The 12,727-nt window shown below is 41.2% G+C and overlaps 2 protein-coding genes across 2 annotated transcripts; both read right to left on the bottom strand.

Annotated features, from left to right (window-relative positions):
* Positions 1-1,247: 1,247 nt before the first annotated feature.
* pou4f1 (POU class 4 homeobox 1) lies at positions 1,248-4,298 on the bottom strand. The gene is made up of 2 exons (XM_063488848.1): positions 3,971-4,298; positions 1,248-3,500 (listed from the first exon to the last, which is right to left on the bottom strand). Exons 1-2 carry the CDS (start codon positions 4,091-4,093, stop codon positions 2,514-2,516), a joined length of 1,110 nt encoding a protein of 369 aa, XP_063344918.1. The 5' UTR covers positions 4,094-4,298; the 3' UTR covers positions 1,248-2,513.
* A 1,160-nt stretch (positions 4,299-5,458) lies between these two features.
* Positions 5,459-12,446, bottom strand: obi1 (ORC ubiquitin ligase 1). Its single transcript, XM_063488973.1, has 6 exons — positions 12,356-12,446; positions 12,093-12,228; positions 9,376-9,467; positions 8,978-9,199; positions 8,131-8,219; positions 5,459-7,109 (listed from the first exon to the last, which is right to left on the bottom strand). Exons 1-6 carry the CDS (start codon positions 12,425-12,427, stop codon positions 5,774-5,776), a joined length of 1,947 nt encoding a protein of 648 aa, XP_063345043.1. The 5' UTR covers positions 12,428-12,446; the 3' UTR covers positions 5,459-5,773.
* Positions 12,447-12,727: the final 281 nt, after the last annotated feature.

The raw sequence follows: 12,727 nt of genomic DNA, 5'->3' as shown, positions 1-12,727 counted from the left end.
TAAGGCTAGCAGTGGGGAACGCCACGAAGCAGGCCTGTTACAATTTAAATGGAAAAGCAATTGCAGAAGAAAAAAATATATATATATTTATTCAAAATGACATACGTCTATGCTAATCTTTAAAAAAGAAAAAAAGTTACAAATGACCAACAAAATTTCTTAAAAATTCAGCAAAAAAATATTTTACTTACGTTAAGGATTCGCTGTCTTCTGTCCGTGTAGCCAAAAGCTAAAGAAAAGCAATAAAGAGCAGCTTTCTCTGCTATTTAACAGCGACTTCCTTCATCCGTCTGCTTCCCCTGAAACCCCCGAAAGCTGTCTGAAAATATTGCATTTTATATCAGCAAATCGCGATTAATATTGCATTACATGCTCTTAAAAATTCCTCTTTATGAATGCAGCCGAACGTGAAGCCCCACAAAAAAAATAAAAATAAAAATAAATGATATAGCCTATCTGCAAGTTAGGAGTGAACAGAAATATTTGGAGGGGGGTAGAGGTCACACAGTGGTCGTTTTTAAAAAGCAAATCAACTTTTCTTTTTCTTTTTTCCCTCTCTCTCATTCTCTCTCTCTCACCCTCTTTCTCTCTATATCGTCTCTCTCTCTATCCTCTCTCTCTCTTTCTCTCTCTCTCTCTCTCTCTCTCTCTCTCTCTGGTGTCAGTGCTCAGTTATTCTACATTGAAACTTCATTAAATGTTGATTGTTGGGCCTGTGTCAATATAGGAAGAAAACTTTTTCCTTTAACAGCCTATTACTTATTAATTCATCCTATTTTATGTTCAGATGTTTAAATAAAAGGTAAGGACAACTAAAATACAGCCTCGCAATTTACTTACTATACCAAATAAATATTATGAGTATAATATAGAAAAAATAAACAAACATTTTAAGTAAAACTTATATTAGTTTATATAATAATAATAATAATAATAATAATAATAATAATAATAATAATAATAGAGAAACTAACGGCACAAAAATGTAAAATTATACGCATCTAACTTTCAAAAGTTAAACTTTAAACTTTAATATTATCCTCTAAAATTAGGCAAATGTATATACAACCATTATAATGAGTTTTATATCGCTGATTAGAATAAAGCTACGCCAATTAAAACCATACCAAACGCTTTATCACGTGGCCATAGTAATGCGTTAAACTATTGCACCAGCAGTAACCTTGATAATCGTGTGCCGTGCAGGCCGAATCACAACCAGGAAAAGCACAGTTTTCTTTCTTTGATTTATTAGAAGATTGCTGGAACACACCTCCCTGTTGGATTTGGCTTACAGGATGAATAGTACCAATGAAAGTAAGAGGACAACAGAGGAGAGTGGAGAAGTTGTGAAAGAGGGAAGGAGACAGTGGGACATTTTCTCCATGATGCACATGTCGCCGCAGTTTTTGTAAACATACTTTTGTGCACAAAGTAAAATATTACTTACACAACGTTTCCGTAACAGTTAACACGACAAACAACGTGGTGATCTCAATGTGAAAACAGGCATTAAACAGTGACTTACACCATCCACAAAATAAGGTCTAGCAGTAGACAACTCTGCTGTAGGCTATGCAGTGATTCTTCTTCCAATGCATAGTGTTTGCACTGCAAACTGAAACACATGAAAGAACGAAAAACCCCTTTTATTGATTGCGATCTCTCCTTAATGATGCAGACAGAGCTATCATGCTCTGATCTGTCTGAAACTTTTCCTAGTGATGCCAATGGTGCAGATAGACCCCCTCCCCTTATTAATTTTGTTTCCAGAACACAGGAGCTCACCTCTGGTAAGTGATAAAGTGATGTCTGTATATACAAACGCATTTCGACATAGCCGATCTAGAAACCTAAAGGGTCCTTTGTGCAAATTCAAAATAAATATATCTGCAGATGTGACAGCCCACACAGGCTAAATTACTTCCCGTGAATTAGGATTTCATGCAGGCCTGAAAAATAATTCTTTTTCCGATAGCCATAAAAAGTTTGCAACTAAAGTTCAGTTCGTAGCAGCCTCCAAATAAGAATAAATGAACGGATGAATAAATGAACAGTCATGACTTAGTCTATATCAACAACAGAAAAGATCAAACCCAAACCACATTTAACAATCAGTGAGGTAATTCGTAAATGGCTATACTTCAAAATAACAGGCCTATTCGGAGAAAATAACTCGCTATAGTATCGAGCAAATTACCTCTTTCCACAAGTTTTTTTCTTTTGTTTTCTTTTATTTAAAAGGCAATGTCGACGTCGCTAAACTTTTCCCTGGTAACATCTGAGCGAAGTTTGTGTAATCTGTTATTTGCATACTTCACATTCACCGATAACGTGAAAATAAACAGGATATATGAAGCCTCATAAAATGGGTATCTAAAGTCCATTGTGCACCAGCGTGTAAAATCGCTGGAGACAAAAGACTGAAAATGGTGTCTCGGTGTCCCTTGGTCCCCAAATTCAGTCACACAACTTTTTTTTTTTTTTTTTTTTTAATTTCTCTTCTTCGCCCATCAGTGAGCCGCGGAAAATTTCAACCGCTTCTGCTTCTGTCTTTGGTTACAAAACCACACTCGTACCACATTTTTTTTCAGGTCCAACTTTTCAGCTATAGCTGCTATTTTCTCAGACGACGGTCGAGGCTGTACAGCGAAGTAAGCCTCCAAAGACCTCTTTTCTGGGGCTGCTATCGAGGTCCTCTTGCGTTTCTTTTCTCCTCCGTTGAAAATGTCAGGTTTGCTCATTTTTTCCCTTTGGGCCCCCTCGGCCTCTTCTAGCCAGGCCTGGAGGATGGGTTTGAGCGCAATCATGTTGTTGTGGGAGAGAGTTAAAGACTCGAATCGACAAATTGTACTTTGGCTCAGTGATCCAACGCCGGGGATTTTGAGATTAGCCAAAGCGCTGCCCACGTCCGCCTGTGTCACCCCCAGCTTGATCCTCCGCTGTTTGAAGCGTTCCGCGAAAGCCTCCAGTTCCCTTGGGTCTGTGTCCGAGTCATTAATGGAGGGAAGTCCGTTGTTTGTGAGCCCAGGGCCGCCTTGACCTCCCCCGTGATGGCCCGGTAAGAGCCCGTGGTGGGTGAGAGGTGAGTTCATGCTCATAGCTTGGTGGGAGAGGTGACCCAAACCGTGCATGTGAGAGTGCGGGTGAGCAGAGGAGGTGGAGATGAGCCCACCACCGCCACCTCCGCCGCCACCGCCACCTCCGCCGCCCGCCACGTCGTGCGCACTGGACATTAAGCTGAGAGACGGCGAGCTGATGTGGTCCATGATGTCCGGTGGCTCCAGGTTCTGGTGGTGGTGGTGGTGATGGTGATGATGGTGATGGGCTAGTGGCACGGTGGATGTCGACGAGCATGGCACCGTGCTCATCGTGTGGTAGGTGGCGTCGGGCTTGAACGGGTGCGTCTTGCCCTGGGACACGGCGATGTCCACGGCCGCCAAAGCCTCAGCCCGAGCCAGCAGCGTCTCATCCAGGCTTGCAAATATGTTACTCTGTAACTGCAAGAGGGGGGGGGGATAAAAAAAAAAAAAAAAAAGAAAGACAGAAAGAAAGAGAGGGGGAGAATGAAGGTTTTCAAAATGAGTAAGAAATGGGAAAGGACGTGAAGAAGAAAGGAAGGCGACAGAAAAAAAGAAAAAAGCATAAATGAATCTGTCAGTCGGGACTTTTGGCGACACATAACAGAGTCGGAGTATTCCTTCAGAAGCGGCAAGTCATAAAAATTAATACAAAAACAGTAAAGCCCGGCGTTGCGTGAGCATGCTTTCAAAAAGATCACAGACTCTTCCAGTGATTGCTGTGGAATACATGAAAAAAACATTAAGTGCGCGTCTTGGCTGAATGTGCCTTGGAGCAGCCCTTGTTATTAGGCACAGACAGCGCTCAGTGCTGCAAGCAGCTTAGGCAAGTAACAAAAAAAAAGAAAAGAAAAACAAGGACAAAGCGAAAGTTTTCGGGGATGGTTTACCTGTGGAGTTTGCAGACAGGCTCTCCTTATAGCTTCCGAGCTGGAATGCAGGGTGGTATACTTGTGTTCGGGTAAAGAGGGATGCATGGCGAAGTGCGGCTGTTTGCTGTTCATGGACATCATCTTGGCGAGCTTCTCCAATTAAAGTGCACGGAAAGAAGGGGGATAACGGCTACAAGAGCTAGAAAACAATCACAGACACAGAGTGATCCTTTGCCTATCCAGTAATGACGCAGTGTAGTTCGCTGTATAGTGCGCCGAGTGCAGCCTTGAGCCCGGAGATCACAGAGATGCCTGCAGTCTCTCAGACGCACTTATCTGTCTACTGTTTCCCACTGCTGGGGATGAGAGAGGCTCTTACACCTGAGCGCCTCAGATCTCGTCAAGCCCGTGCTCGGCTGCTCTCGCGAGACATAAACTGCCAGAACAGTGAACAGCCTGACAGATAAAAACTGCTCACAGGGCAGGCAATAACATCTGGAGACTGGATGCCTGCGTTTTTTAAGGGCTCACTCCTCTCCTCCCAGCCACAGAACCTCGCCGTTCCCAGTGCCTGTAGGCCTTATCTTTTAACTGGAGGCCGAATAACATTGACTTGATGCCGCAGAATTGAGCATCTGTCTATTTTAGGCTGGACGTCTGATTTCAGAAAGTTGTTTCCAATCGAGTATTAGGGAAAATATACACACAAAAACACGAGGTCTATATTTAATATGAAATTAATAAATAAGCAATTTTAAGCTTGTAGGCATCGGTATAGACATGTTAAACAATTTTAATAATGTATTTTTTATTGTACAAGTTGTATGGTTTTCCAGTAGTTCTTGGCCCACAGTCCCGTTTCTCATATTAACCCTTGGAAATACTGACACCGCCCCCTTTATCATTAGAGCCCATCATCGCCAGATGAGCACTAAACAAATTGATTTAATACACCAGTGTAACCTTGTACACAGTCTTTACCTAAATTAATTAATCCCAATGAATTAACACTTCATTTATTCAAACCACAACGGCTGCCCAATTAAAATTTCATGCAGCGATTAGAGGTATGTGAAATATACACGATATCGTTAAATTTGCATAATAAATAAGGCGCTTTCTGCGCCAATGGATTTAGTGTGCGTGGGGTCTCTAATGTGCGTCGTTACAGGCAGCATGCTTTGCAGTGTTGGTTCCACTTTCAGTGGCGACAAATTTATTACTGGTTTAATGTGTTGCAAAATTACCAGCAAAAATAGAAAAAATATGGACAGTGTGAAAAAAAACAAATGTAACTGGTACACAACATATTAATCCCCAATGCCAGTGATGAGTTATTGGATCAGGCAATGCAAACCATAAATACAGAAAGGCAAAATTAATTCTCATAATTTTTTGACTATTTAATGCATTCCGTTTCATTTCCTAATATACATTACAACTACTAATTCAGCAATTTTTAATGACAGTCATATTCATCTGTCTTCAGTATTACAAGCCATTAAAAAGTCCTAAGACCACATTAGCAGAATACAGAAAACAAGGCTGAAGGTATACTTGGAAAATGTCTCAGCCCCAACTACAGTAGAACAAAACAGCATGGGTTAGGACTACAATACACACTGATCACCAGGCTGCACATCACTAATGAGGCCTACAAGCACACTGCACAAAAACTGTGACATTCCTATCTCGTTTTAGCTTAATTCTTGTAATATTACAACAGACAAATAACAATAAGTTACACCCTAGCATCACACAATCACCATAACACTGTACCAAGAGAAGTGCACCAGGAACACACGTTTGTTTTGACATTTTTCACATGAGCTTTGAATGTTTGGTGGGACTGCTTATGGTAAAGGGACTGTGGGACTTTCTCTTTATTGGCTGACTGCTGTTCAGCGTGTGTCTGTCTCTTGTTGTGTTCACAGGCTGACCAGCAGTGTAGCCAGAGGAGGAAGAGGAGGGGTTTACAAGATCATGATCTTGGCTTGCTGGAAAGCCAGAGGGACCGGCCTTATTCTCATCCGAAGGATCAAACAGCAAATCAAAAGATAGCTCTTCGGTGTGAGAGTCCCCTCCACAGACGCCACTCTTCCTACCAGAGACTAATGCAGCACAACCTTCTTCTGCTGAACCTTTTGGAGTTTCTTTGTCGTTCAAGATGCTCTCCTTATTGTCACAAGGTTGGTGGTTGTTATGCTTGTTGTGTGTCACTGGTTTACCAGCATGGCTTGACAAGGCATCAGGGAATGTTTGAGGCTCTGGAACTAGGGTGTTGTCCATATCTGTGGAAAGACAGGAATCAACAGAGAGCCCTGGACTACAGGAACTCTCACCCTCCAGCATCATGGAGTCCAACTCTGAGATTTTGTTCAGGTAGGCTACATCCATACAGGCCTCACTGGACATGTGGAAACTATCTGACTCATCAACCACAAAATTAGTGGATCCCTTGATAGAGCTTCCTTTACTTGAACCTGTACATGACTGGTCAGAGTTGGATTTGTCCCAGCCTGCCCAGAAGACAGACTTTGAGGGCTCCAAGTCATTTGGAGGCAAGCCTTTGGGGAATTTCTCAACACTGTTGAATTGGTTCTCCAGTGTGGTACTGCTCTTATCAGGACTGGGAACCTCTTCAAAATCAAGCCTCCTTAGATAAGACCCAGGTTTAAATGCAACTTTCTTCTCACGGATGCCTGGGCTTCTCAGAGTCAGGGAGCGGAAAGCAGATGATGGAGTACTGGGCAAAAAGTCAGAGGAGGTGCCTTCCGAGGCCTCGTTTTTCTGCTTTCCTGTCAGATTTTTACTGAAATCTTTGTGATCTGCGGATGGCATCAACATCAAACTGTGATTTCCAGAAAATGTCCCACATTCTGTCTCTGGATTGCTGCAGATCAACTTCCTCTCATTGTCACTCAAGCTTCTCATCATCATGTTGACTTTCTGCTGCTTTGTGAGAGTTTCCTTCACAGCCTTGCAACTCCCACACGCTTCCTGCACTTCAAGAGATTTCTTCTCAGACACCCTGATCCGACTCTCCAGCTCATCAATGTACTGGTCACTGCGCTCAAGAGCCCTTTTCAAGTGGTCCACATCGCGCTGATACTGCTGAATTTTAGCTTCCAGTGCTGCGACTGTGTATCGGCCAAACCTGGCGACAGATCATTTAGTATTTAATTTAGAACAGAAAATTCAACACACCATTTTTTTTTAAATCTTTGAAATGTAGTCTATTTAAAAAAAAATCAAATGTAGAAAATCAACAAAAACTGAGATATAAATAAAAACAACCTTACATTTTTCTTTTGGGGAGAAAAAGATTGTAAATGGCGATTTCACAGAAAAAAAGGGCATCTATGTCACATAGGAGTGACTAATGTCAGCCTGGCTCTGGCTACAACATGAGTCAAAAACTCAGTATTCAACATGCAAATCCTCACTATTAAAACAGAAGTAATCATTTTAAAATCTATAATAACAACCCAGTAAGCCAAGAACACATCATTACTAGAAGATGCTCAGCAGCAAGAGTGGCTGCAAGAGTGGACCTTATCGACCAATGGCAGCAGTTGAGGATTACAATGAGAAAAAACCAAGGTTACTCAATTACAAAATTGACATAGAATAATATTTTTATCTTAACTGTGACTTAAGAAACCCACAAAGGTAGTTATTTACAAAACCTTGCATTGATTTGGAAGTCATCGTATCTTTAATCAAACTCCGGGCTTGGCAGATGTGAGCTTCTTGGTGGTTATGGAAAGTATTACAGTTTAGGATGCATATGTGCTCAAGCACTTCTGTCTGACTGCGCCACCTTTATACTGCAGCAGCAACTCACACCCAAGCTGCATGCTGGGCTCTGTTTCTCAACCTACTATTTAGTCAATGGAGCAATGTGTGTTGCCCGTCTTCAGTCTGCTCTGATCTGGTCTTGCCTTCCAAAACGTTTCCTCGTCTCATTTGTACCATAGCTACTCCTAACGTGCTGGTGTTACACAAACAGAGGTGCCATCACAGTTGCAGTTGATCTGAGCTGGATTCCAAATTGAGTTATTTTAACCTGCTTATGAAAGTGTGACTTTTTTTGTGTGTGATTTTAAGACTATGCTCAAGTATAAACCTAAGGAGATTCTTAGATAATGAGGGCAAAGGTTACACATGATACTTACTTCTGAGGAGATCTGCTAGCCACCTCTGCTTTCAGTCTCATGTTTTCTTGCACAAGGTCGACATTTTGAGACCGCAATGTCTTATTTGCCTGAAGGTGGTAAAGTAAACATTATCAAAATATTTCTATTATTCAAAAAAAAGAAAAGAAAAGAAAAAAAGCAGCAAGTTACATTATATGGACAAAAGTACTGGGCCACACCCATTAATCTCCATCTAATCTAATTCAAGTATTTTCAGTCCCATTGCCAGAGGTATATTTTAAAAAATACACACAAAATAAAGCACCTGGCCATGCAGTCTGCCTTTACAAACATTTCTGGGGAGAGCAAAAAACTAAAAATAAATCGTAAAAAATTAAATTTGAGCGTGATACCATAATAGGATGCCACCACTGCAGGAAATCAGTTTGTGAAATTTCTTTTTTCCCACATATACAATCGGCACAAAGTTTGTTTGACGTGGATTTCAATGGCTGAGCAGCTCCCACAGGTGTAATATGTAGGTGGTACAGAATTTTTGTCCATATATTGTGTGGTAAAACAAGTAATCGAGCGCAATAAACTTTGAAGCGACATCCATTTAGCTTTTCTTGGAATACAAGAATCAAGCAGGTAAAAAAAATAATACTGCCAGAACGCTTTTCCTTACATAAAGTAATAAATCTGAATAATTACATGCAATTAACATGTCTACTTTCAACTGTTTCATTAAAACACTCTTTAGACAACTAAAATATCGAACAGTGAACTAACTGCATCTAACAGTCAGTCATCTAAACAGTGAATCCCTGCTTTAAGGGTCAATTTACTGAAACCTGTAATGTCCTAAATGTTACAGGCTTCATACCTCTTTAAGCTTATCCATGTCTTTCTTTACTTTATCACAGACATCTGTGGCTGCTCGCAGCTTGTTTGTCCACTCCTCCAGGACAAATGGAGCGACCCTTTGTTCATCCAGTTGCACTGTATTAATGCTGCAGGGATCCAAAGCAGTCTTCAGTTGCTCCTCCAAGCTTTGATTTTTGGTTTTCAGCTCCTCGTTTTCTCTCATGAGCCCTTCAATTTCCTCCTGTTAGAGAGAATAAAAAAAAAAAAAAAAATGAAAACATCATTTGGAAATAATCATACCGAGTGAGATACTAATACAGCTGTGATTATACTTTTATTAACTCTTTTTTCTAAACGGCTGTAAATAATAAACATAGGAAAGCATACTAAACATAACAGAGCATGTCAAACCAATACCTCATACTCGCGTAAAATTAATTCCCCTCTGGTTTTTCTGAGACATTTTCTCACAGAAGGACTATCACTGTGATCACCCTCATTTGTTCCTCCTGTAACACAAGCACACAAGTACAGTAAATGATTAACACAATAGACCACAAAACACATTTAAGTAATGTTCCAAGTAACATCAGCTGGCTTTTATGTGGCTTCGTTGTTACCTTAGCACAACATTAGAGTAATAAAGAGGCAAGCGTAAAACTGAAGAACATTCAAGGCTTGAGGTGCTGCCATTTAAAATGCAGGCAAATTTAAAGTGCACAGGGAAATTGTGACTGATTTTCACAAGAGAAGACCATCATTTGTAACATTCCTTTTAATAATTTGCTCACATGTTCTCTTTTTAGCACAAAGATTGTTTTTTAAGATGTATTTACCAAATAAACAAACAAACAAAAAAAAAACAAGACCAATTGGGGTTAAAGTTAGGGAAATCTCTAAAATGATTTATCTCTTTATTTTAATCTTTTCACACGTTCCTGTCTCACGTCTTTATGGTATAGCTTCAACAAGGTGCTGGAAATATTCCTCTGAGATTTTGGTCCATGTTGAAATGATAGCATCACACAGTTGCTGCAGGTTTGTTGACTGAACATCCATAATGTTAATCTCCCATTCCATCACTTCCCAAAGGTGCTCTGCTGGATTAAGATCTGGTGACTGTGAAGGCCATTTAAGTACAGTGAACTCATTGTAATGTTTGAGAAATCAGTCTGAGCTTTATGATATGGTGTGTTATCCTACTGAAAGCAGCCACCAGAAGATGAGTACTCTGTGAGTACTCAAAGTGGTGCACTTATCAGCAAAAACACTCAGGTAAGGCTGTGATGCTTAAACAATTCTCAGCTGATACTAGGAGAGTCAAAATGTGTCAAGAAAATATCCTATGTGCATTTACACCAACGGCAGCCAGAAAACAGTTTATTCAAGGCAGGATGGATCCATTCATGTTGTTTTCACCAAATTCTGACCCTACCATCTAAATATCAAAGCAGAAGACTCGAGACTCAGCCAACAATTTCCCAGTCTTCTGCTGTCCCGCTGTGGTGAGCCCATATGGTAAATGGTAAATGGCCTGCATTTGTATAGCGCTTTTCTAGTCCATAGGACCCCAAAGCGCTTTACACTACATTCAGTCATTCACCCATTCACGCACACATTCACACACTGGCGATAGCAAGCTACATTGTAGCCACAGCTGCCCTGGGGCGCACTGACAGAGGCGAGGCTGCCGGACACAGGCGCCACCGGGCCCTCTGACCACCACCAGTAGGCAAACCTGGGGTTAGTATCTTGCCCAAGGATATTTGGCATGCAGCCAGGATGCAGCCTGGGATCGAACCACCGACCTTCTGATTAGTGGCTGACCTGCTCTGCCACCTGAGCTACAGCCACACCACAATATCAATTGTTGCCTCAGTTACTTGTTCACAGTTGATAGGAGCGGCACCTGGTGTTTCATCCGTTTCAAGGTTGGACTTATTGTGCATTCAGAGATGCTCTTCTTCATACCTTAGTTGTAGCGAGTGGTTATTTGAATTACTGTTGCTTTCTTACCAACTCTAAGCAGTCTGGTCATTTCATCTGATCTCTTGCATCATTATGGCATTTTCACCCAGGGAAAATGGGACTCACTGGATATTTTCTCTTTTTCAGACCATTCTCTATAAACCCTAGAGATGTTTGCGTGGGAAAATCCCAGCAACCATGTCACATTGAAAGTCACTTAAATTACATTTCTTCCCCATTCTGATGCTCTATTTGAACTTCACCAGGTTCGCTTGACCACATCTGTGAGTCTAAATGGATTGTGTTGCTCTCATGTGAGTGACTGATTGGATATATGCATCAACAAGTGTATCTAATCAAGTGGCCAATGACTGATATTAAAATTCCAGCAGTACAGGTGAAACAACTGCAATAATAAAATCTTTGTTTTTGCAAGAAACAGCTCCGTGAATGACTGAAACAATCAAGTCTGAATCAAGTTTTCGAGGCTAAGCTTAGCTATATGTCAGTGAGTACTGTGGTATTGTTGCAAAGAAATCCAAACTGATCTGCTGCCAACAAAAATAGAGAGAAAACGCTGGAAAACAGCAGGGTTGCATGATTAAAACTAAATACATAAAATTCATATATTCAAATATGCATCACACAAGTTCAAATGAACCCTAAAACATTTATTTTTCAGTACAACTGTCTAAGATATATCACCTCGTGCTACCTTTGCCTGCATAAACTGTAGCCAGTTTGTTTTATGGATAAGGGAATACAGTTTTACAGACTGAAGGTAAGCCTGCAGTAAGAAAATCAACAGTTTTCCAATAAGCATTTGGAAAGGATGGATCCCCCAGCCCCTGTCAAACGCTTAAACACTGCAAACAATGCGAGAGTTCATAAAGGAGTCGTTTTTATGCTGACTTACTCTGAAGCTGCAACAAGCAATCTCACTAAATATGATCCAACTTGCTTTATTAACTGAAATCGTCAACTTGGGGATATTACTAACAAAACAAACGTCACGGCTCATAGAAAGTTGCCTGCAAAACTTGAGGCCGTGCTTTGTTGGGAGCACAATGAAAAGAAGACTCAGCTGTGAGATGCTGCAGGCAGGCAGATCACCTCTTCTCTTCTGCTTCAAGCCTGCTTTCCTTTGTTTGCCCGCAACTACTCACCGATGATTTCCCTGCAGGGGTTCTCTGCTGTGATGGGGACTCTGCAGGTGGGACACTGGTTAGCTTTCTTTAACCACATTTCCATGCAGGATGAACAGAACACGTGGTGGTTGGAACAAATAACCGGCTGCCTAACCTGCACCGAGAAAAACACGAGCAAAACAACGGTCACCTCCGTTTAACTCATGTAGGAAACAGTTTGCCTAGTTTGTTTACCAAACGATAGGCGCTAACGAGGTTAAAAAAAATCGAACGACGCTTACCTTTCCGAGGCATATCTGGCAGGAAATTGGCAGAGTGAGAGAGAGGGTAGATGCCTGGTAGTTCAGAGCCATTTTTCATTAAAAATGTAACTCACTTCCCTGAAGAGGTACAAATCTCCCACCAAACCGCTGCGTCGCGCGCCGACCTCACAACTACAGAAACCCAGAGGGGTCAAAAGGCGGTACTTCGCGAAACAGGTACAGTTGACCTTCACCCGTAATTTTATAATATAAATAGAACAGCGTTAGAAGTAATGTGGACTCTACTTGATAAACGTACGTCCACTGTCATATATTTGTTTATTCCTGCCAGCTGCTATGTAAAACAGTGGCATGTTGAATGTGTAGTATCAATGTTCACAACGTAGCTTG

The sequence above is a fragment of the Pelmatolapia mariae genome, linkage group LG1 (assembly GCF_036321145.2).
Source record: "Pelmatolapia mariae isolate MD_Pm_ZW linkage group LG1, Pm_UMD_F_2, whole genome shotgun sequence".
Classification (NCBI taxonomy): domain Eukaryota; kingdom Metazoa; phylum Chordata; class Actinopteri; order Cichliformes; family Cichlidae; genus Pelmatolapia; species Pelmatolapia mariae.
The sequence above is the reverse complement of the archived record's forward strand: the minus strand, read 5'-3'. Positions and strand labels throughout refer to the sequence as shown.